The sequence below is a fragment of the Lagenorhynchus albirostris genome, chromosome 2 (genome assembly GCF_949774975.1).
Source record: "Lagenorhynchus albirostris chromosome 2, mLagAlb1.1, whole genome shotgun sequence".
NCBI classification, from domain to species: domain Eukaryota; kingdom Metazoa; phylum Chordata; class Mammalia; order Artiodactyla; family Delphinidae; genus Lagenorhynchus; species Lagenorhynchus albirostris.
The window spans coordinates 4,208,375-4,232,596 of NC_083096.1; the positions used below are offsets into that span (position 1 = coordinate 4,208,375).

The 24,222-nt window shown below is 37.7% G+C and overlaps 1 protein-coding gene across 7 annotated transcripts in view; it reads right to left on the bottom strand.

Annotated features, from left to right (window-relative positions):
* NEK7 (NIMA related kinase 7) overlaps positions 1-24,222 on the bottom strand; it is a 149,895-nt gene that overhangs the window by 89,689 nt on the left and 35,984 nt on the right. For all 7 annotated transcript variants that reach the window (XM_060126867.1, XM_060126844.1, XM_060126824.1 and 4 more), the window contains one exon: positions 6,157-6,241. In XM_060126867.1, the coding sequence (XP_059982850.1) occupies positions 6,157-6,213 (57 nt within the window). In that variant the 5' untranslated portion in view covers positions 6,214-6,241. The remainder of the gene's footprint in view (positions 1-6,156; positions 6,242-24,222) is intronic.

The window sequence follows — 24,222 nt, forward strand, 5'->3', positions numbered from 1 at the left end:
AATATTCATTTAAAAGGTGGTGCTTGAAAAGATGGAGAATGGGTTGATCTGACACCCAGTTTGTCTTCAACAAGCATTTACTGAATGCCTGCTACGTGCCCTAGGTACCACTCTGGGGTCTCGGTATGAAGCCTATACTCTAGAGAAAGCGGACAGACAATGAAAAAGTGAAAAGGCAATCAATTCTACGCAGAAAAATATGGCAGCAAAGGCTTACTGGTGGGTGTGAAGGTTCAATTTTCATTAAATGATCAAAGAAGGTGATAGTTAAATATACCCTGGAAGATGATGAGTGAGTAAGCCTATGAGAAACTACTAGAAGGTTTTAAACAGACACAATTTGACTGAAATTTTGTATTTTACATTTAAAGTTTATATAATTTTGTATTGACAGCAGGCTGAAGGGAGGCAAGGATGGAGGCTGGGAAGCTACTGAAATAAGTTTTGTGAAAAAGTAAAATTACTTGGACCACAGTAGTAGCAGCAGAGGAGGCAAGAAGTATCCCAATTCTAACTGTGTGTTAAAGATGGAGCTGTGGGGTATGGGAACAGGTGAGACACAACACTAGAGAGCTGGAAGAAGCCAGGGACGTCTCCAGGAGCTTCAGCCTGGGCAAGGGAAGGATGGACCTGCCACCAACTGTGACAGAGAGGCCTGCAGACAGAAAGGTTGGGGGGGACCATTCAGAGTTCAGCTTCACATGTGCTCGCTTTGAGACATACAAATTTGAGGTCAAGCAGGCAACTGGATACATGAGTCTGGAATTCAGGACAGAGGTCCAGGTTGAGATATAAATGTGAGAGTCACCAGCATATGGATCATACTCAGAATCACGAAATTGGAAGAGATGTCCAAGCAGGGATATAGACAGAAAGAGGTCTCAAGCCTTGAAGCCCTCTATTGTTAAGAGGTCCAGGAGGTGAGGAGAAATCAGCAAAGGATGGACCAGTAAGACGAGAAAAACAAGGTTCTTGGAAGCTGAGCAATGAACAGGTTTCAAAGAAGAGAGTACCATCGACTACTGAATGCAGCTGATGAGCCGAGGAGGACGAGGCCTGAGAGCTGACCAGGGACGGAGCACCTGCGCATAGCTGGGACCTTGACAAGGCAGTCTAGCCGGGAGGGTGGGGAGAAGGCTTAACTGGAGCACATTTCAGAGAGCGAAGGGAGAAACGGGAGACAAACCTACAAATAAAGCTAAGAATTAGCAATAAAAGGCAGCAGAGAAATAGGTTAGTTAACAGCTGGAGAAAAGAAGGACTTTAAAAGCTGGTTTTTGGTTTGGACTTGTTTTGGTTTTGAGATAGGCTGTGACAGGGGACCCTCTACCTGAGTGCTTGCACTTGCACCTGGGCAACAGGATATAAAGAAACCATTACGGACTAAAAATAACTGCACGCATGTGCAGTCGGGCAGTTATGAACAATAAGGTACACACAGGCCCCAAACCAACGGCCCCTTCTGAGGTGCCGGGGCAAAAGCAGGGTCCTGCACGAGATCCCTGCACACAGCACCACCCAGAGGGCGAGCAGACCACCTGCACACAGCACCACCCAGAGGGCGAGCAGACCACCCAAGCCAGGCCTCCTGCCAGACCCACCCCGCCCTCAGCCCGTTTGATGAACCAGCTCAAGCCCCCTCGGGGAGCAAGCAAGGGCACCTACTGCTCGTTTCCACCCCCCAGCCCCACCCCGCTGCGGCACGAGTCTCAATAAAGCCTTGCCTGGATCTCTCATCTGGCCTCCTACCAATTTCTATTGATTAAAGAGTCCAAGGACCCGAGCAGGTCACGGTTTGTTGTTGAGACGGAGGAGAGAACCACGCGATGGTGTGCTAGTGAAGGGCCCGCAGAGAGGGGCCAATAGGAGCAGGGGGTGGGTGGGATCCAGTGGTCAGGGGCGTGCTGGCCTTGGGCACAGTGTGGCTGGTTCATCTGGTGACAGAAAAGGCCAGTCATGTGACTACATGTCTGGGAGAAGTCGGTGGAAGTTCTCTTCTGACTGTTACGGTGTTTTCAAGGGAAACAGGAAGCAAGGGCATCAGCTAAGTGTGAGGACGGGGGAGACAGTGCGGGGGGTTTGGGGAGAGCAGAGATACGAGACGTCGTGAACTGAAACCACGGCGCGAGCCTGCTTTCCTCAGAACAGCTGCTGTTCATTCTCCTGCACCTAAAGTCATTCACTGAAGGCAACTGTCAAAGGGAGAACACCACACCGAAATTTCTATAAACAATTCAAAGAACAGAAGCTGTACTCAATGCTACTTACAACAAACACCTTGGCAAGATCAATTTATCAAAAGAAGTAAACTACATGATGACCCTTATTTCATAAAGTGATTCTGTAAGATGAGCTAAAGACAAGGGAAGGTGATATAATCATCATGTCCAAAACTCATCCCACTCAACACAGTCCACTGGGGGCAACGTCGCTCTGGTCCACAAAGCGCCCAGATCACTACCCCAAACATGCTACAAGGTTAGCTTCATCTCATCCCTACACCTCGCTTCACAGGGATGCAAAAGCACAGGGGGACTGCAAATAATTTGGGCCACCAGGAAGCTTAAAGGAATGGTTGATCTACCTTACTGCTTGGGTTGGAAGACTCCCAGACAAGGTTCTCATACCTTCCAAGCAATAAAGACGAGGAACGTCTATTTTCCTACCTGTAGATCTGGGAAACTTTCCCTCTTTCACAGGTAGCCAAAGCGTTACACTAGATAACTTCAAATTTACAAATAATAATTATAACCTAAGTCCTGGTGATTATCATAATTAAAATTAATCCTCCCTTCTAATCACTCCCATAAATTCTTAAAATTGTGCTCTGATTATAATTGTTTTACATTTATCTTTATGATGAAAAGTGAATGTACCATAGTGCTCTTCACTCAATGATCAGAAATCAAAATACTCAAAAAATGTTAGTTGCAAACTTTCATTGTTTTTTTTATTATTTTTTTAATCTTTTTTTTTTTTTTGCGGTACGCGGGCCTCTCACTGTCGTGGCCTCTCCCGTTGCGGAGCACAGGCTCCGGACGCGCAGGCTCAGTGGCCATGGCTCACGGGCCCAGCCGCTCCGCGGCATGTGGGATCTTCCCGGACCGGGGCCCGAACCCGTGTCCCCTGCATCGGCAGGTGGACTCTCAACCACTGCACCACCAGGGAAGCCCCCATTGTTTAAAATTAGTCTCATACTAAAATAGTTTAGTATTTTCCTATTTCTCTGTCACCATCTTTTATATAGTCTGAATTTTCTTTTTTAAATTAAGCTAAATCCATTGTTCCACCAACAAGAGTCCAACAGCATACAAATCTAGTCAAAACATCCTTTCAGTACTTTCTGGCTTTAGTAGAGGAATCAAAGGAAAAAGGGAAGGAAAAGGAAGCTGATAGAAAAAACATTTCCCTAAGTTCAAGAGAATGACAATACACACAAAAAAATTAATAGAGATACATAAATCTCACATCCTGAAGCTTATAAAAAAGGAACCTCACACAGTACTAAAGAAAAAGGAGCTCTCACAGTAATATGTGAGACCACATATTACACATTACGGGGTTAGAGTATTCATCTCAGAACAAGAAAAAGAAAGATATGCCAAGAATATACATCACTTGTCATTATACAGGGGATTGGTATTTGACACTTAGAAAGCTGACTTCGTTTTCGGTTTATGTCCAGACACGTATTAGCATCACAAAAGTAGGAGTCACTCAGCTAACCATATGTTGCCATATCACCCCCGTTATTCAGGCCAATGGTGTGGAACAAAACAAAAGAAGGTTGTCAGCCCCTAGCAAAGCCTGTCCTTTGCCAGCCTTTAAAAATCATGCTACTGAGAGCAGTAACACTTTTCAAAGACTTAATAAGCAATAACGCCTGTAAACTCTTGTCAGGTAATCTCACACCATCAGTCTGGACGCAGAGACAGGAAAAACCCTCCCTCTTTCCCCCACCCCTGGGAGCAGCAGCAGGAGGCAGAGATGAAGGGAACTGTGTGAAAAGAGATGCAGAACCACAGACGTGGTTCTGAAATGTATGCTGCATGGTCCCAGGAAACCATGACTTTCCTGGCTGGTGAGTCAGTAGAAGGCAAAAATGAAAGTGCTCGTTTTTTTTTCCTTTGAAATTTAGGACTGTTCAAAACAGAATTTCAAAATCATGACATGAACTACCTAATTTTAGAAGTGCTTCTTTTACTGTCTTCACTAGAAACAATATAATACGGACCCACAGTATCTATGTATGTGTGTAAAACTAGCACTAAGATACGTCTGTATCTAATAGACAGAAACTGCTTACTATAATCTTGATAATTTATGACCATACACAAAATATAGATGGTAGATCTAAAAAATAAAAAACAGTCATCTTGAAATTAAAATATTGGCCTTACTCTAAGCTCTAAAGGGTCTCTTTTCTGAATACGGTACAGAGGATTCAGACAGGTGTAACAAAGAAAACAATGTAAAATTCAATTGGGTAAAGGGCTAATTTAAACATGTTCATTTGAAGGAGTCCCTGGTTGGTTTCAGTCACACATTCTTATTGAGACCCTGCTTCATGTGGGGAGCTGCATTATCACAGGGCATCCAAAGAAAGTAAGACACAGTATAAATCCTCAAGGAGAGTTTAACCCAACAGCAAAGATAAGGAAAATGCCTATGTAAAATGACACAAAGGCCTCAGAAATACCAGAAGAGACATACAAAGGATGCACCATCACGTTTCCAAGGAAAAAATATTACATTCACAAAATGAGAAAAAGCTTCATAGTGGAGATGGCATTTTAGATGGTCCTTAAAGGGTGGGCAGGATTTCAAAAACTGGAGAGGAATATGAGGGTACAAGATGAAAAAAGTCACAGAGGCAGAAAAGATAGTTTATTCTGTAGGCAGTATTTCCCTGCACTGTGCCTCACAGACATGGATTCTGAGAGAAGCCAATAAATGTGCTTAAACAAAAAGGATCCCGTGGTCAAATAAGTCTGGAAAACACTACACCCCAAAACCCCCTCCAGGAAGTTCACAGTGCACCCTAATAATACAGGGAAGGCTCTGAGGAAGTACTGTCATGAAGCAGCTGTGTAAATCCAAGTCTCCCAAACTTATCTGACTACAGAACTCATTTGAAATAACATCTATAACAGACCAATTACAAGTACTGAAATTGAATCTGTGATTTAAAAACTCCCAACAAACGAAGTCCAGGACCAGATGGCTTCACAGGTGAGTTCTACCAAATATTTAGAGATGAGTTAACACCTATCCTTCTGAAACTATTCCCAAAAAACTGCAGAGGAAGGAACACTCCCAAACTCATTCTATGAGGCCACCATCACTCTGATACCAACACCAGACAAAGATACCACGAAAGTACATCTACCAATTCTTCATTTCCAGAAATACGATCAAGCAAAACTTGGACAAGGCTAGCACAGTAAATTTGGGACACTGTAGAAGGTCTCCAACACCAAACTGAAAAAACACGGTATTTATTAATAACAACAACAGAAACGAACTGCTGCCTCTGTGCAGGGATGAATGTTATTTTAGACACGTCACCATGCATCGGGCTTTAGGGTAAGCATCCATAGAGAACACAGCATGCTAGGTAATTAACTTCTATAGTGTGTGGACATGTTTTGCTGAAACATTCCTTTAACTTCATTTCATGCTATAAAAAAACGAGCAACTACGTAACAGGGGAAACACACTGCTACTCAGAGAAAATAAGAAAAGTGACAGTAACAGAAGGCAGTTGTGGGCAATGCAGGACCAGCCAGAGCAGAGACAGGCACTAGACACACAGGCGCCGCCTTGCCTTTTCTCTTCCTCTCTGAGCCAAACATTAGCTTCCAAAGCCTGTAGGTCATTCAATTCAAGTTAAAAGCTAAAGCTGCCCCCCCTCTTTTTTCATATTTGTACATGAGAACTAAATATTCTAAAACAGTATTTTATAATAAAAACAATCCTGATTGAAGCTTGGAAATTCATACTAGCATTTTTGGCTACTTTATTTCCTAAAGGGACTGTACATGTACTACTTCCTTCCTCACTGCATGTACATCTATGTCTACACACACACACACACACACACACACACTCTCACACACACACACTCTTACAGCTGCATTTATGAGAACAAATTACCTGCGGTTGGAACTGAGGAACAGGTGGTCCTTGCATCCCTTGTGATTGCTCATCCATCGTCTGAAGCAACAGGAACTTCAGAACTCTGCAAAAAATGTAAAGTTGAAATTTAAATAATGCAATCATTACCAATACATACTTGAGATGAACCTAATGCTTCAAAAATGTCCATTAAGACACTCTATACTCTTATCTGCCATTCGCTAAATCCAAGCTCTGCTTAGCTAACACAAATATTCACTATCTCAGCTAATTCTTATCAAAAGTAGCATGTTATGCTTAGAAAATCCCGTTTTGTGAGATGAAATTCTCTCTTCTCCATTACATCTTATAGATCAAAGAGGCATCCCCTCTCCCTCCCTGACGTGAGAAGATAATAACCACAGTAAGCTTCCCAGAATTGTGGCTAACATTTTACATTCCTAAAATGCACTTCATCTTCATGTTCTAAAAATGTTAGCACTTTGGTTCTTCATGTCCAACTATAATGCTTACTGTGATTTTTAGGTTTAAACTTAAAAGGCCTGTCCTCATATGAGGGTGTTTACTCTTTTATACATTTTTTTTGTAATTACAAAACATCCACCCATTAATTCAGTAAACACAGGCTGAAGACCAAGCATACGCCAAGTCCTGCACAAGGCTCAAGAACTGAACTATAAACACAGCTGACACCCCTGTCCAGGAGCCACTTCTGCACTGATTCTACACAACACCAAGTATCTCTAGGTTCTTCATAAGTGTAATTTTATAACTAAAATCTTGTGGGTTAAAAAACTAGGGTCCATTTAAATAGGATCAACAGACAGAAATTAAAACACATTTTCACTTCATTATACCCTTTAAAAAGCAATAAAAATATTCTAGACATGGGTTATTTGTATTGCAAATATTTTTTACCATCTTATAGAAAACCTTCCCAATGGCATCTTTTAATTAACTTATGAACAGAAATTCATAAATTTAATATGTTCTAATTGATCGATCTTTTCCTTTATGGTTAATGCTTCTGTGTACAAAATGCTTAATAATTTAAGAATTATTTCCCTACTCTAAATTCTCATACATTATCTTTCAATGTAAGCTTTATTGCTTTGGCTTTCATATCTAAATTTGCAATTGATCTGGAATTAAAGTCTTGTACAATATATGGTGAAGTCAATATTTAGTTTGTTTTTCCATATGGCTATCCAACTGATTTCAAATCATATACTGCAAAGACTGTCCTTTACCCCACACCCCATTACAGTGCTACTATATCATTTTCATCATGTATCAAATGACTGCACACATATATATAATATAGCAGTGTATGGTGTAGGTTTATTATAAAGTCTTGTTACATGCTTAATCACATATATGATTTTAATATAAATTTTAGAACCAGCCTGTTTGTTTCTATTTAAAAAAAAAAAGTCTATTGAGATTTTGATTACAAGTACATGAACCCTATAGATCAATTTGGAGAAAACTGACATTTAATAATATTGGGCCTTCAGACCCATGAATACAGGATATCTCATTTATTTTAGGTTTAATTTCTTTCAGTAATGGTTTTCAGTTTCAATACTGGCCTTTCACATGTTTTTTCAGGTTATTTCCTAAGTATATTATATTTTTTGATACTATTGTTAATGGTAGGTGTTTTTTATTTCACTGTTCTGATAGCATACAGAACTACAACTGATTTCTGTATATTGACCTTTTATCTTGCAAACTTGTTAAACTCTCTTATTGGTTCAAGTAGATTTTTTTGTAGTTTCTTGCCTTATTGCAATGGCTAGAACCTCCAGTACAATGAATAGAAGCAGAGACATCATTTTCTTATTCCTATCTGAGGAGGAAAGCATTCAGCCATTTACCATTAAGTATAATGTAAGATGTACATTTTTCATAAATGCCCTTAATTTATCAGGTTGAGCTAGTGCCCTTCTATCCTTACTTTGCTGAAAGATTTTATAAAGAATAGATGTTAGATTTCTGTCAAATTCTTCCTCTGTGTCTGAGCTGATTATACATGTTTTAAATTGTTAAAATGTTGAATTTTGGTGGTTCATTTATTTTAAATTTTGAACATTCATTTTGGTGAACACTAAGCCAGTATTCATTTCTGGGATGGACCCCATTTAGTCATGATATATAATCCTACTTATGTATTTTTGGATTCAATTTTATATAGTGTTGGATTTGAGGAGTGAGGAGGGGGAAGGAGAAAGAGAATCCCAGTAACGAATTAGAATACATTTTAGTGTGAAATCTGAATCATTAAACAATCAACAGACAATGCTTTAAGGCTACACATTAAGGCAACATTGGTTATTTAAAATGTGTATAAGCAACAAGGACACTTTTGCAAAAGGCAGTATAAATTAAACAGTTTCTCCAGCTTAGGAAAAGAAAAGCTATTACAAACCAACTACCCATCCAAAATGGTATCTTACAACTTAACTGCTATTATTCTAGTGCAGGACAGATTATTGCTCAAAACTGCACATTTCAGAACACCAAGAAATTTTCATTTTTTTTGTTACATTTTAAGCAAGACAACATCTGAATAAAGACTTAAATTTAAAAAAAAAGAAATCTAAATCATTAAAATCAACATTTCACATCTAGTGTCCCACAGATAGTTTCCCAAGACACTTCATAAAAAAAAGGTTTCCTGGTCAAAGACCTCTGTGAAATACTACTCGCTATATGAACCTCTCTTAGAAAATCATAGTAAATATTAGCTAAATATTACTAAAGGACCCAAGCAGGCCTGCAGTTAAAAAAAACTTCATTTATATTTAACTTATTTAAGCACAAAATGCTTTCTTTGTGTAACATATTTTAATATCCCACAGCTTGACCAATCCTAAGAAGAGAAGACACTATGAGAAATGTTATGCTAGATTATAACAAAGTGGGTTTCATCACACCTCCTGATGTGTGACAATGTCTAAGCAAATAAAATTATGAAGAAAAGAAGCCAAAGTAAAACAACAACAAAAAAACACAAAAAAGAACATAAAAATCAAAGGAAACTTAGAAGTGATTTAATCTAACAATCTGCATAACAGGGAAATCACTTCTACAGTACCCCAGACAGAGGTCAAAGAGCCTCTGCTTAGAAATAAAACTCTGTATGAAATACTCATGTCGCACATAAGCTTAGTAATACAATGAATAACGCAACAAAATTTTCTTTGCATAATATCTAACGCGGTTCCATGTGTCACTGGATTCTTAATGCTTTTACAGAATAAGAATATATCAATGTTTGTATACTGATTTAATATCATCATATTTCCAAAGGCCAAATATATTTATGTATTATCTCTTTCCACTAATCTCCTCACAAATGAAATAAAAACACATTTAATGTATAAATATGTTAAACATGCATTCAGTCTTCTAGATTATAATTTCCATGATACAGGATCTGTGTCATCCACGGCTGTACCCCCAGTTCTTAGGTCAATGCTTGGCACAAAATGAGTGCTGAGCAAATATATATTTAATGAATGAATAAATGTATCTCTGTCATAAAAACATCAAATAATAATTGCTAGAGTTTAATAAGTCTAAAATCAATGGTGAGTAAAATTATGATCAAATTCAACAAATTTGTCAACCAATCTTCAATAAAAAAAGGCTGCCCAAAGAAGGTGCTGCCTGAATCGGGTTTTCAATAAGGAAGAGAAGTTCACAAGGTTTAGACGAGGCAATGAAGAGAGGAAACCTGGGAAAAGGAAAGGACACATCAAAATACCCAAAAGCAGAGCACAACATCTTATAAGTAAAATTAAAGTTGGCAGGTGGTGAGAGATAGCTGGGGGGAGTTAATATCAGAAGGTTAGGCTAACAACATAGACAGCTGTCCGCTCATGAGAAAGCTGTTATGATATTTACTTTATCCAGCTGGTATCAGAGAGCTAATGCTGGGTTTCAAGAAGCTAAGAGAGGGAAGTTCATTTTTTGAAATACAACCTTTCTTGCTCTGTGACAGAGTAGAGGGGCTCACAACCACAAGCAAGACCAGTCAAGAAGCTACTGCAGCAGTCCAGACAAGAGATGATAAGGGCCCTCACCAAGGTCTCTTACTTCACCTCAACCAGCTTTCAACACAACTATCTCACTTTCTGGAAACGTTCTGTGTCCCACATTCTCCTGGATTTTCTCCCACATTATAGCTACTTTTTCTAAGTTCCTTTTGCTATCCAACATTTATGTTGGAGTGCTCTATGACTTGAATCTTTATTTTTTTTAAAATCTACATTCTCTCAAGTCAACCCATCCAGTCCCATGACTTTGATTACTAACCATGTATGATTACTCTGAAATTTCTGTCTACTACACGCATCTGTTCTGAGCTCTGAGCCACAAACACCAATATCCAAATGACCACCTGATATCTTCACAATTCCTGAATAGAAGATTCCATCTCCCATTCTTCAAAAAAAAAAAAAAAGGCAAGCTTCTCTAATCTTCTTTATCTCTTTACATGTATCACCATCTACTCAGTAGGTCAAGCCCAAACTTCTTAAACTTTTGGGTCTCAGGACCTCTTTATCTGAGAACCCCAAAGACCTTTTGTTCATGTGGATCATGGCTATCAATATTTCCCACATTAGAAATTAAAACTAATTATACCCCAATAAAGATGTTAAAAAAATAAATAAATAAATCGCTCACTCTTAAAATGAGGAAAAAAAAAAATTAAAACTGAGAAATGTTTAAAATACATACTAATTCATTTACAAATAAAAACAATCACTACATGCTTATAAATAACATATTTTTATGAAAAATAGTTAACTTTTCAAAAATTAGAAGAGAAACATTGTTTTACATTTTGTAAATTTCTTTAATGTCTGTCTTCTACATTCAGTTTGTTGAGATATGTTGTTTTGGCTAAAGTATATTTTTAAAAATCTGGTCTTACACAGATGTATAGTTGGAAAATAGAGTGTTTTAATACCCACTGTGGATATCCCTGTGGATACTCTTTTTTTTCCCTATTCTTTATTTTTTTATTTATTTATTTTTTTACATCTTTACTGGAGTATAATTGCTTTACAATGGTGTGTTAGTTTCTGCTTTATAACAAAGTGAATCAGTTATACATATACATATGTTCCCATATGTCTTCCCTCTTACGTCTCCCTCCCTCCCACCCTCCCTATCCCACCCCTCCAGGCTGTCGCAAAGCACCGAGCTGATCTCCCTGTGCTATGCGGCTGCTTCCCACTAGCTATCTACCTTACTACGTTTGTTAGTGTGTATATGTCCATGACTCTCTCTCGCCCTGTCACAGCTCACCCTTCCCCCTCCCCATATCCTCAAGTCCATTCTCCAGTAGGTCTGCGTCTTTATTCCTGTCTTGGATACTCTTCTTTAGTACTAACACCAAACTTGACAAGTGGCAGATTCATAAAGGTTAACTGCAATGTGGACTGTCAAAACTTACCAATGAACTTTTGTACTCTGTAATGTGAAAATCCAATGGTCTCTCTTGGCCTCTAAATAGATCTTTTACTCATGCATGATTTTGTAACATCATGCACTGGTCATCTGGAAAATTTTAGTTCCCTTAGTTACTCAGATCCTCTATAAATGTTGACCATTTCATTATACAATATTCAAAAACACATTCATTAATATCACCACTAATCTCATCAGAAGTCTTTAAATACCAGGAAGATGCCAAGGACAGGGTGATGAATATAATTTTTCCAAAATTCCAACTTTCACTTTAAAAGTTGGAATTTTATCATTAGTAACAAACAACGTCACTTGATTTCCCTTAAATGACAGGCACTTAATTTTCAAGAAAATGTCTACAAAACACCTAGGTTTGAATGTCAGTTGCTGTTTCAAGAGAAAACGGTGTCCCATGAAAACAGTAGCTGTCAGGCTGCTCCTCCAACACCTGAAGAGAGGCTTTTCTCAAGACAACTTTGATTTGCTGCCATGGCGCTTAAAGTCTACTTCCCATTTCATTGCACATATTAAGGGACTTGTACTCAAAGGTTGAAATGTGATAAAAATAATACTCTTTAACTGCTTCATCAAGTACACTTTAAAATGAAACGCATACTTTTTAGTACTATTCCATATGGGTAGAGAAGACAGAGACTAGTAGTTTGGTATTGCCGCACTGATTCAAGCTAAGGCATCAGTGCTTTTACAAATAATGTCTTAATATTACAAAAATCATTTGCTCTTGCAGACCACATGAATGAACCTCAAGGACCCCACCCAACCCCCGACCCTCACCATCCCCAGAAGTCGAAAGACCACACTTTCAGAAGCTCTGGTCCAGTCAAAAACCTAGAATTCGTCTGTGATTCTTCCCTCCCCCTCACCTCCCTGCTCCCCATTCCAACACACCAGAAAGTGCCATTTGTTCTATTTCCAAAATAAATCTCAAATCTGTCCATGCTTCTCTACTGCCACTAATAGAACCCTATAAGGTGTCATTATATCTCCGCCAGAGATTACTCTCATAGCCTAGGAAGTGTTCTCTCTTCTTCCACCATTCTCTTCACAGTGGTATTTCCGATCTTACAGGAAAACCCGAATGAACTTTTTGGCCACCCCAATATTTTAAAAACACAAGTCACTTCATGACACTCCCATTACTCTTGGACTAAAATCCCAACTCCTTGCCAAATACAGGAGGGCCCTGTAAAGCATCTCTTGCCTCCCTCTCCCACATCAGGTCATCCTAGTCTCTTCCACTAATGACCTGCCATCAACATGAAAACCCCTCTGCTCTTGAAACCCTCTAAGTCTTTCCTGGCTTCAGGGCCTTTGTACGCTGTCCCTACCTTAACAATCCTCTCCAAAGTAGGACCCAGCCCTCCCTGTTTACCTTTCATATCATCACCCTTTCATTCCTATGGAGCAATTATAGCAATTTATAATTATCTTGTTCATTTTTAAACTTGTTTATTGTTTATCTCCTCTGGCTATAAGGCAGGTAACATAAAGGCAGGACCTTATCATTTTGTTCCCTGCTGTACTCCCCCAGCAAGAACCTGGCACATAACAGGCACCCAATAAACATCTGCTGAATGAATGGAAAATCAGGAACAGAGGACAGATTTTACAGTGGCTTATGTTTAGACGTGTAGGACTTCTGACTGATTAGAAAGTTAAAGACAACTCCAGAAGTCATCATTAGCTTGGAGGACACAGGGCACAGTAGTAGCACCATCCAAACTAGACTGATAGAGAAGAAACCAAAATAGGGTGGGTGTTAGGAAGAGCAGGGTACAGGATGAAAATGATACAGAAAAACCTAACTGTGAGTTATTAGGAGAAAGGCCATATATAAAAAGTTCATAACAGCCACATTTTGCCAAGTAGAATCTTTAGGAAAGGGGAATTCAATACACTGTCCTGTAATTCTCATATCGATTATTTTTATTAGCTAAAGCTCTTCAATGTGTTTGAAAACAGTTCTCTTTTTTAAAATGGACGTATAATTGACTTACAGTATTATATTAGTTTCGGGCATACAACACAGTAATTTGATATTTTTATAGAATATACTCCATGCAAAGTTATTATAAAATATTGACTACAGTGCCTCTGCTGTACATTGCATCCTTGTAACTTACTTATTTTTTACCTAGTAGTTGTTCCCTTTACCTATCTCCCCCTCTCCCACCCCTCTCCCCTCTGGTTAACTATTAGTTTGTTTTCTGTGTTTGTGAGTCTGTTTCTGCTTTGTTATATTGGTTCGTTTGTTTTCTTTTTTAGATTCCACATACAAGTGAAAACCCACAGTATTTGTCTTTCTCTGTCTACATGTTGTCTTTCTCTGTACATCCGTGTTGTTACAAATGGTAAAATTTCATTCTGTTTTTATGGCTCATTAATATTTTATTGTGTATATATGCCACACCTTCATTATCCATTCATTTGTTATGGAACCTTAGGTTGTTTCCATGTCTTCACTATTTTAAATAATGCTATGAACACTTGGGAACATACATCTTTTCAAATGAGTGTTTTCATTTCCTTTGGATAAATACCTAGCAGTTGAATTGCTGGATCATATGGTAGTTCTATTTTTAATTTTTTGAGGAAGCTCCATACTATTTTCCATAGTGGCTGCACCAATTTACATTCCCACCAGCAATGCACGAGAGTTCCCTTTACTCCACATCCTCTCCAACCTGTGTTATTTCTTGTCTTTTTGATGACACCTATTCTGACAGGTGTGAGGTGATATCTCATTGTGATTTTGATTGGCATTTCCCCAATAATTAATGATATTGAGTATCTTTTCATGTGCCTGTTGGCCATCTGTATGTCTTCTCTGTCTATTCAGTTCTCCTGCCCATTTTTTTAATTGGATTTTTTTTATATTGAGTTGTATGAGTTCTTTATATATTTTGGAGATTAACCTCTTACCAAACGTATCATTTGCATATATTTGCTTCCATTCAGTAGGCTGTCTTTTCATTTTGTTGATGATTTCCTTCTCCATGCAAAAGCTTTTAAATTTGATTAGGTTCCATTTATTTTAGCTTTTGTTTCCCTAGTCTAAGGAGACAGATCAAAAAATACACTGCCAAGACCAATGTCAAAGAATGCACTGCCTCTGCTTTCTTCTAAGAGTTTCATGTTTTCAGGCCTTACATTTAAGTTTTTAATCTATTTTGAGTTTATTTTTGTATATTGTGTGAGAAAATTTTCTAATGTCATTCATTTATATGTAGCTGTCCAGTTTTTGCAACACCACTTATTAAAGAGACTGTCTTTCCCCCATTGTGCATTCTTGTCTCCTTTGTCATAGACTAATTGACCATATGAGCATGGGTTTATTTCTGGGCTTTCTATTCTATTCCATTGATCTATGTGTGTGTTTCTGTGCCGGTTCCATACTGTTTTGATTTCTGTAGCTTTGTAGCACAGTCTGAAGTCAGAAAGCATGATACTTCCAGCTTTGTGTTTCTTTCTCAAGAATGCTTTGGCTATTTGGGGGTCTTCTGTGGTTCCACAGAAAATTTTTAAATTATTTGTTCTAGTTCTATGAAAAATGTCATGGGTATTTTATATAGGATTGAATTAAATCTGTAGATCACTTTGGGTAGTATGGACATTTTAACAATATTAATTCTTCCAATCCATGAATATGATGTATCTTCCCATTTATTTGTATCATCTTCAATTTCTTTTATCAATATCTTACAGTTTTTCAAGTACAGATCTTTCACCTGCTTAAATTTATTCCTAGGTATTTTATTCTTTTTGATGCAACTGTAAATGGGATTGTTTTCTTGATTTCTCTTTCTGATCTAAAGATAGTTTCATTATTAAGAGTACAGAAATGCAATAGACTTCTGTATATTAATCTTGTATCCTGCAACTTTACTAAATTCATTGATTAGTTCTAATAATTTTTTGGTAGAGACTTTAGGGTTTTCTATATATAGTATCATGTCATCTGCAAACAATGGCAGTATTACTTCTTTCCTTCCAATTTGGATGCTATTTCTTTGTCTTGTCTGATAGCAGTGGCTAGGATTTCCAAAATTATGTTAAATACAAATGGCAGGACTGGGCATTGTCTTGTCTTTGATCTTAGAGGAAAAGCTTTCAGCTTTTCACCACTGAGTATGAAGTTAGCTGTGGGTTTGTCATTATGGCCTTTATTATGTTGAGGTATGTTTCCTCTATACCAACTTTGTTGAAATTTTTTATCATGAATGGATATTTAAATACTCCAAATATTTTCATATATATCCACAATCTCAGTACACATTAAAGTAAAACAATTCTTGTGTGTAGTCACATATTTTGCAGAAAAGAAAACTACAAAATTAAGAATCTGAATTTCAGATATAAAAGCTAACTCAGTGACGAAGTACTTATTTATAAGCAATTGTGTCTGTCAGTGGACTAATTCATAATTCACATGACCCTGGTAAGAAAATTATTAAGTAAAATACAAAACACTATATATACTATAAACGATAATAACATAGCCCTCAGTGACAAGGTATTAGATAGCCATCTTAATTTGAACACTGAAACAGCATTTACAGCACCATTCCTTAAATGAAAACAATACCTTTCCTAGTTCCCATATTTTAATAAACTTATAAAATACAAAGCCCTGAGGTAGTTATAAGCAAATTAAATCATGCTAAATTTATACTTTTTTTCTGAATATTACTTGAATTGAATAACCTCAGTTAATATGTTCACCTTGGCCAAAATCTTCAACAAAATGAGCTTTATTCTGTGTCTACAGACATCCTCAATGAATTAATTATTTCTTACAGAAACTGCCTTAAAATCATACATTTCAAAACAGTAACCTGATTTTTTGGTCAATTATAAAGTACAGTACTAAACATATGACAGAATAATAAAGATGAGACTTAAATATGCATTGATATTTGTAAGAAAATCATTTTGTGCATTTTATTTGTGATCGTGATTTTGGTCAAAAAAGTTATAACTAGTCATTAAATAAAAAAATTTAATTATAGTCAATATTAAAGAATGCTTAGCTAAAGAAAAATATTTCCTTCATTCTGCAACAAAAATTACTTAACAATAAAGACTTAAAGGTCAGTCAATCTTGCAATCTTTCAATTAAACTTCTAACTTAAAGCTTAAAGTAAATGCAATTCAACTAACAATGGGTATGTATAGATTCTATTCATTAAAAATCTTTCTCTTTCTGTTTCCAAACATATATTTTGATAATTTCATCATTCTATCCAGTTTCTCAACAACCAGTTTTGACACAGTACTAAATCCTAAATATTGAACTATGTACATACCAATCTCAAGAGATTTCAGATAAACAATGATCAACTATATCGTTCCTTATCTAACACATACTTTTCTATATTATTAAAGACTCCGGAAGCTACTTCCTGCTACTCATTACAGAAATTTTTAAAAAATATTCTCAACAAAGGAACAAGTTAAAAATGGCAATCCAAGTATAAAATAATAAAATTATAGCACTGGAAAAGAAGCAGTAGAAGACCTAATTCTAGTTTAAATCTAGCGCTACAGTTTCATTCATAAAGCAGAATGTTCTGCCTTATTTTTGTTAATAGTTATAGGCACAAAGAAATGTACATTAGAAATAAATATAAAAAATGTTCAATATCACTGATAAAGAATACAAATTTAAGCAACAATGAAACAGTATACACCTGATAACCTTTCAAAATGACACATATTTAAAAATTATACATAATGCTTACATACGTGTAATAACCTTTCTAGAAAGCAATATGGCAATAAACATTAATAATCCTTCATACACTTTTACTCAAGACTCTCAATCCCACAACTCTATCCTAAAGAAATAAATCAGTGAGTGAATTTTGGATTATATACAAGAATGTTTATTAAAAAGCATTTATCATAAAGGAAAACTAGGAACAACATAATGGTCCAACAATATGAAAATGTCTAAATAAATTACAGTAAACATACAAACTAGAACCCTAGACTGACCAAATGTTTATTAAAAATTGTAATGATATTTAAAGATGTACCCAGTATAATGTGAAGTGAAAAAGCAAGATTTGGAGACAAATTTCCATGTTATATGTACTCAAAGTATACTGTTCTTATCAGTAACAAGTAGATAATTGTGTCGTGATTTGTTTAAGCTAACTATCTTGCCAAAATATCAGCCAAGTAAGGGTAGGAAATTATCTGTTTTATACATCACTGCATCCCCATGGTGGCTGGCACAGAGTTAAACATCTAGCAAATATATAGTCATCTATGATTCTAACATGATTTCATAATATTTTAAATCAAAAACAGGAAGTTGCCTAATAGAATAAAATTATTTTTAAGAAAAGCACATTTGTATACATGTACGAGTATTAAAAACAGTACAGGCAAACGTAGCTTCCATAATAGCAAAAGGATAATTCAGACCAACCCTCCCCTCCGAGGGCAGTTAGTTACACAAAAGAAATATTTTTCAATCTGCTTGAATGCATCACGGAGCTGTGGAAATAGGGAAGAATTAAAGGACCAGTGTCTGAGGGATGAAGGAAACCAAGGAGAAGTGGGTCTAATATCTGGGCATTTTTTGCACTGCCTGTGGAGGGGCAGTTATGATGCCGAGAGGCTGTACAGCACTTCCAGCCTCTTGGGACTAGAGAAAGTGTAGTCCACGTCTCAACAAGGGGCTGTGGCGAACAGCCCCACAATTTGGGTTGGGACCTTGAAAGCCTTAACCCTGGTAAACACACCTTCACAATACTAAATCATCTGAAATCCTGAAACTGGATTGAGGTCATCTCTGATAGCTAAAACCCCCAGGCACCTGGCAGAAACACATGAACATACACTCTGGAGAAAGAGAATATCTTAGGTTTCAAATTACTGCTACAAACAATTCTACACATATAATCTCCAATGCATAATAAAAAATAACTAGGCACTCTAGCAAATAAGACCACATGAACAAAAATCAGCAGAGAGAAAAGACAGAATGAAAATGCTCTCAGACAGAAGGTGGAAGATGCAGGAAGGAATCATAAATAAAGGCAATGGCAGACATTTAAGTAAGTATTATCGGCATGAACCAATAGATAAAAGTGATTGTAGAGTTAAAAATAAATCTAGAATTGAATACATGAAAACCAATATATAAAAGAAGGTTAAATGGAGATAAAGCATGTTAAGGTTCCTATTACAATGTCTGGAAAAAGGAAAGTACAAATTAGCCTTATCTTTATTCTTCTAGTCTACTTATCTTGTGCAAAATTTATTTTAGCACTTCTTTTTATTATGGTATAATTTATATACAGAAAACTTGCCATTTTCCTGTTCAATTTCCATACATTTTGACAAATTTAGTCTTGTAACTACCACCAGAATCAAAATTAGAACAGTTCCATCAGCCCATAATGGAAGTATCACTGCTTGTTTATCCACTCTCCAATTAACATACATTTGCATTGTTTTCCAGTTTGGGACAATTACCAATAAAGCCACTATAAGTATCTGCATACAGGTTCACATGTAAGTTTTCACTTCACGTGGGTAAATATCTAGGAATGGGATTGCTCAGGTAACGTTAGATTTTAATAAGGACGCTTGTAAAATAGAAGGTCTTTATTTGGTATGATAATAAGAAAACGAAAAGTACCTGAAATCATCCTGCTTCCCACACACCTCCTTGTGGTCTCAGTGAGGTTCTCCTTACTCATTCTTCTTTTGTTTACTCTAATAAAATCATCACAAAAGATGGTATCATGTTTGCCTTTTGTATTTGTATTTTTGTCAAGTCATCATGTGAGGAAGAAGGAAATAAGAGATAGAATTTCTAATAAAAATTATGGCACATTGAGAAATGTATTGAACCTTTTAATTTTGTGGAAATGTAGACATTACCGTCCCCTGACAATTCAATGACTTAGAACTGGTCTAAAATAAAATAAGTAATTGGATGCTGAGAGAACGTAAATGCTGTATTTTCATTGAACGATTAAACCCAGTATGAGGAGAGTTGTTTATGAATTCCTATTCCTATAAAATGCATATGGTTGTTGACTAGTCAATAGGAGTGGTGTACTGAAAAACGTAGAACACAGATAGGCAGAGAAATATTTAAACTGTTAAATATAAACTTTTTTGATATGGAATAATTTATGGTGAATTTTTTCAAGAGAGTGAAATGAAGAAAAGTTCACAGCATTTGGCAAACAACACTTTCTTTGAACTAAATCTTTTTAAAGCTGTTGTTACACTTCAGACATGTTCTCTGAAACATCTGAAAGAAGGGTTCTACATTACAAGGCAGATAAGCGTCTACTGAAAAATCACTTTAATGTTGTTCTATGTTAAAGCATCACTGAAAAGTAACAAAACAAAGGTTGAGATAATCAGGACTGATGGTTTTATTATGGTTCTTGCTGACACCTGCTGGTTCAATCTTATCTTCCTCCTTAATATATACATCCATGTATAAGATATAAGCATCTTAGATGCAAAAGCCTGTAGCACGTGAAACAGAATCCTTAGATTAATCAAGGGACCAACGACCCAAAAACTAAATAAGCACATGTCAGGAAATCACTTCCCATATCCACTGAGTTACTGAAATCAGTGTTGTGGCTTTACTATAACTCACTTCCCAATGAATTTAATTAATACAAATTGCCTGTGACCTAATATTTTGATTCTGCCTTATTATTTAATTCTGATACTAAAGTTACGTTTTTAACCTTCAACTGCAAAAGCCAGTAGGTCATGCTGTTAGAACTCAAAAATGCCAAAAAGTTGACGTCTTTAAAAGTATTATCTAGGATAAGTTTCGATTTGTTGTTAGCAAATTCAAAATTCTATTCTTGTAAATAAGATGATAATACATGTCACTTACTAAGTCCTCAAATTTTTACTCTCTTCCCTCCCTCCTTCTTTCCCCTAAACCCATTATAAAATATTATTTTAGAGGATTGTGATCAGAGCTACTACTACATTGCAACCTTTATTACCGATCACATCAGACATCATGCAAAAGACCTGAACGCATGAACAACTTTAGATGAAACAATTTCTTCAGGATTACAAATTAGTAATCGAATTGCAAGGAAAAAGATTTTAAAACATTGGATTTCATAATGCTAAAAATGCTTCATTCCGTAGTTGAATCACCCTCTGAATAAATATATCAAACCTGAAAGAATAAAGTTTCTTCTTCCTAGAAACTTCGGTGTTTCACATTCCTAACATTAAAAAAAAATTTTTTAATGTCTCTTAAGGAAAAGAAATGCTCCAGTGAGCCGTCTTTTTACTTATCTTTTTACTTGCTCTTACTCTTTCCCTAGTTCAGCAAACCTAGTAAGAAACAGGCTTCGCATACCACCATTCAGTAGGGGAAAGGATTAACTCAAATCCAAGACCAAGGATACACAGGAGGAAGTCAAAAAGTGTGCAATGTAGGCTGTGAGTAAATACATTTCCTTCATTTCTTAATTATGCATTAATATGTTTCTTCCACAGCAAATAGTTATTTAAACCAAAGTAAGAGGTATTTTCAAATACATCATTCTGAACAAAATTAATCGTGAGTGCAGCCCATGAATCAGTAGTTTGCGACCCTGGTTGGCTATCAGGTCACCTGTGGAGTTGTTCTTGTTGTTATTTAGCTGCTTGGGCTCCCCGCCCAGATTCCTGCCCCCTGATTCTGACTGAACAGGTCTGGAGTGGGACCGGCATCTCTCTATTAAAGAATAAATGCATACCATTTCTTCTAGGTTATCCATTTTATTGGCATATAGTTGCTGGGATATATCTGGAGAAAACCATAATTTGAAAAGACACATGCACCCCTATGTTCATAGCAGCACTATGTACAACAGCCAAGACACGGAAGCAACCTAAATGTCAGTCGACAGAGGAATAAATAAAGATGATGTGCTGTATACATACACATACACACACACACACACACACACACACACACACACACACAATGGAATATTACTCAGCCATAAAAAAAAGAACAAAATAACGCCATTTGCAGCAACATGCACCCCTATGTTCACAGCAGCACTATTTACAACAGCCAAGACACGGAAGCAACCTAAATGTCCATCGACAGAGGAATAAAGAAGATGTGGTGTATACATACACACACGCGCACACACACACACACACACACACACACAATGGAATATTACTCAGCCATAAAAAAGAACAAAATAACGCCATTTGCAGCAGCATGGATGGACCTAGAGATTGTCATACTGAGTGAAGTAAGACAGAGAAAGAGAAATATCATATGATATCCCTTATATGTGAAACCTAAAAACAGGGTACAAAAGAATAAATACATAAACAGGTACACATATGATGATGGTGCACAAGTCGGTTTGCAAACTACGCAGCATTAGAACTTAATAAGGAAGTGGGCCAGTCTATTTCCCGCTTCGCCCTTGTGTCCAGGAGCGTCACTGCGGCTGTGCTGACGAGCACTCTGGCCACCAAATCTGCCGCTGTGCTGGGCCCTCTAACAGCGCTGCTTCAGAGGCAGGCAGAGAAGACGAAAGCAGCTCACACTCAACATCTTTCTGAGTCTAAGCTGGACCCCAAAAGAAAGAAGCAGTGGGGTTTTTACTCCAGGACACTGACTGGTGACCTGGAAGAAGGAGGAGTGGGGGAGGGGCAGCCGCAGCAGGAGCTCGAGACTCTCTCTGATGGATTTCTGTTGTTAGCATGTTATTATTATATGTTATTTTTTTTAAAAAGGGAAATTAGAAGGAACACAAACATCTCTCAGCAACACAGAAGTCCCTTCTGAATATCTCCCCCCCTCCTGGTTTAAAACAGATTATCCATTAGTTTCAAATCCATATGTAATCTGACTTATTCCCTAAATTACCATGTTTGGAAGTTATTTCAGACAATATATATAAATGAAATATCTGAGTTTGTTTTTTTTATTTATTTATTTATTATTATTTATTTTTGGCTGCGTTGGGTCTTCGTTGCTGCACGCTGGCTTTCTCTAGTTGCGGCGACCAGAGGCTACTCTTCGTTGCGGGCTTCTCAGTGCGGTGGCTTCTCTTGTTCTGGCGCACGGGCTCTAGGCGTGCAGGCCTCAGCAGTTGTGGCTCACGGGCTCTAGAGCACAGGCTCAGTAGTTGTGGCTCTCGGGCTTAGCTGCTCCGCAGCATGTGGGATCCTCCTGGACCAGGGCTCGAACCCGTGTCTCCTGCATTGGCAGGCGGATTCCCAACTACTGCACCACCAGGGAAGCCCTCTGAGTTTGATTTTTAAAATAACAAATATATAGATCTAAGCTATTGAACTTGAAGAACCATCAAGCATCTTACTATCTTCCAGTTCAGACACATGCCAAGTAAGGTTTCAGCACAGCAACAAGTAAGTGTTAAGACATGCTCTCACCTTCAGAGCTCTCTATTGTATCATCAAGGTACAAACACCGCTACTTTCCTGAAAAGGATCTCTGAAAAGGAAAGGATCTATAAAAGAAAACAGGAAGGAAGAAAAGGAAGGAGGGAGGGAACCCAAAGGAAGCGCAGTGAGTCAACCTCGGGCACTGTCCAGGCTGCGGATGAAACGAACGCCACTTCTGCTGAGCTCTTGTCACCGGCAGCCCTGTTTTGGGCACGGGGGCAGTGTGTGTGTGTGTGTGGGGGGGGGGGGGCGTTGTCATTATTTCTGCCGCAGAACTGTCCTGATGAGGACGTGCTCTCAGAAGCGCAATGGTCCTCACTTCTCCCCCACGGTCTCCATTCACTGAACAGGGCTTTCAGCCTCCAAAGGCCGTTAAGAGTGGCCAAGTCAACACCGAATCATCCTTTCCTTTGGCAGAGATGGAAGGTCCCCACAGAGAGATATTCTTGCTCCCCCCAGAGAGGAAAGGAACTGAGTTCTGACGTGTGTGTAACACGCTGCTTCTCAAACTCTTCCAGGAGCCGGAGGAGGGGCCCAGCCCTGGGACCTGGGGGAACTGGCCTCAAGCCAGGTCAGGGAGAAACTCACCCCAAGTCAATTGCTTCTGTTAAAAGATAAGAAGTTTTTGTTCTCCTCTTCATTATACAAAACATTTTCCCCCAAAATAATCCACAAGTGTAACTGATGCTCCAGGAAGACGGTTTCAGGGACCAGGCTTGAGAGGCGCGGCCCTGGGCAAACGTGAACTGTAATCACCTGACGCTCCAGAGAGAGCTCGGGCGTTTCAACATCCATGCGGGTGTGAGGTGTCATCTATTTCAACCCCCTTCAATTTTACAAAATAATTACAATCACTGAGATTCTAAACAGACTTGGGAAATTAATGGTGGGGAGAGAAATGGTTATAAATGCCATGTAAGAATTCATGAAAACTTCATATTAAATACATTATTTTCTTCTAAAAGCATTTGTAATCCAAAGGCGTTGATTCTAGCTTAAAAACAGAAGTGGCAGGAAGACTGTTTCCCAACAAATTTTTTTTTCTATTCTTTTCCTTAATCCCCCTCCTCCCTGACACGAGAGTCACATTAGATAAGAGGGAGATCGCGTAGGCTGTGGCTCCCCTTGGGCCTCTGAGCCACCTCGACT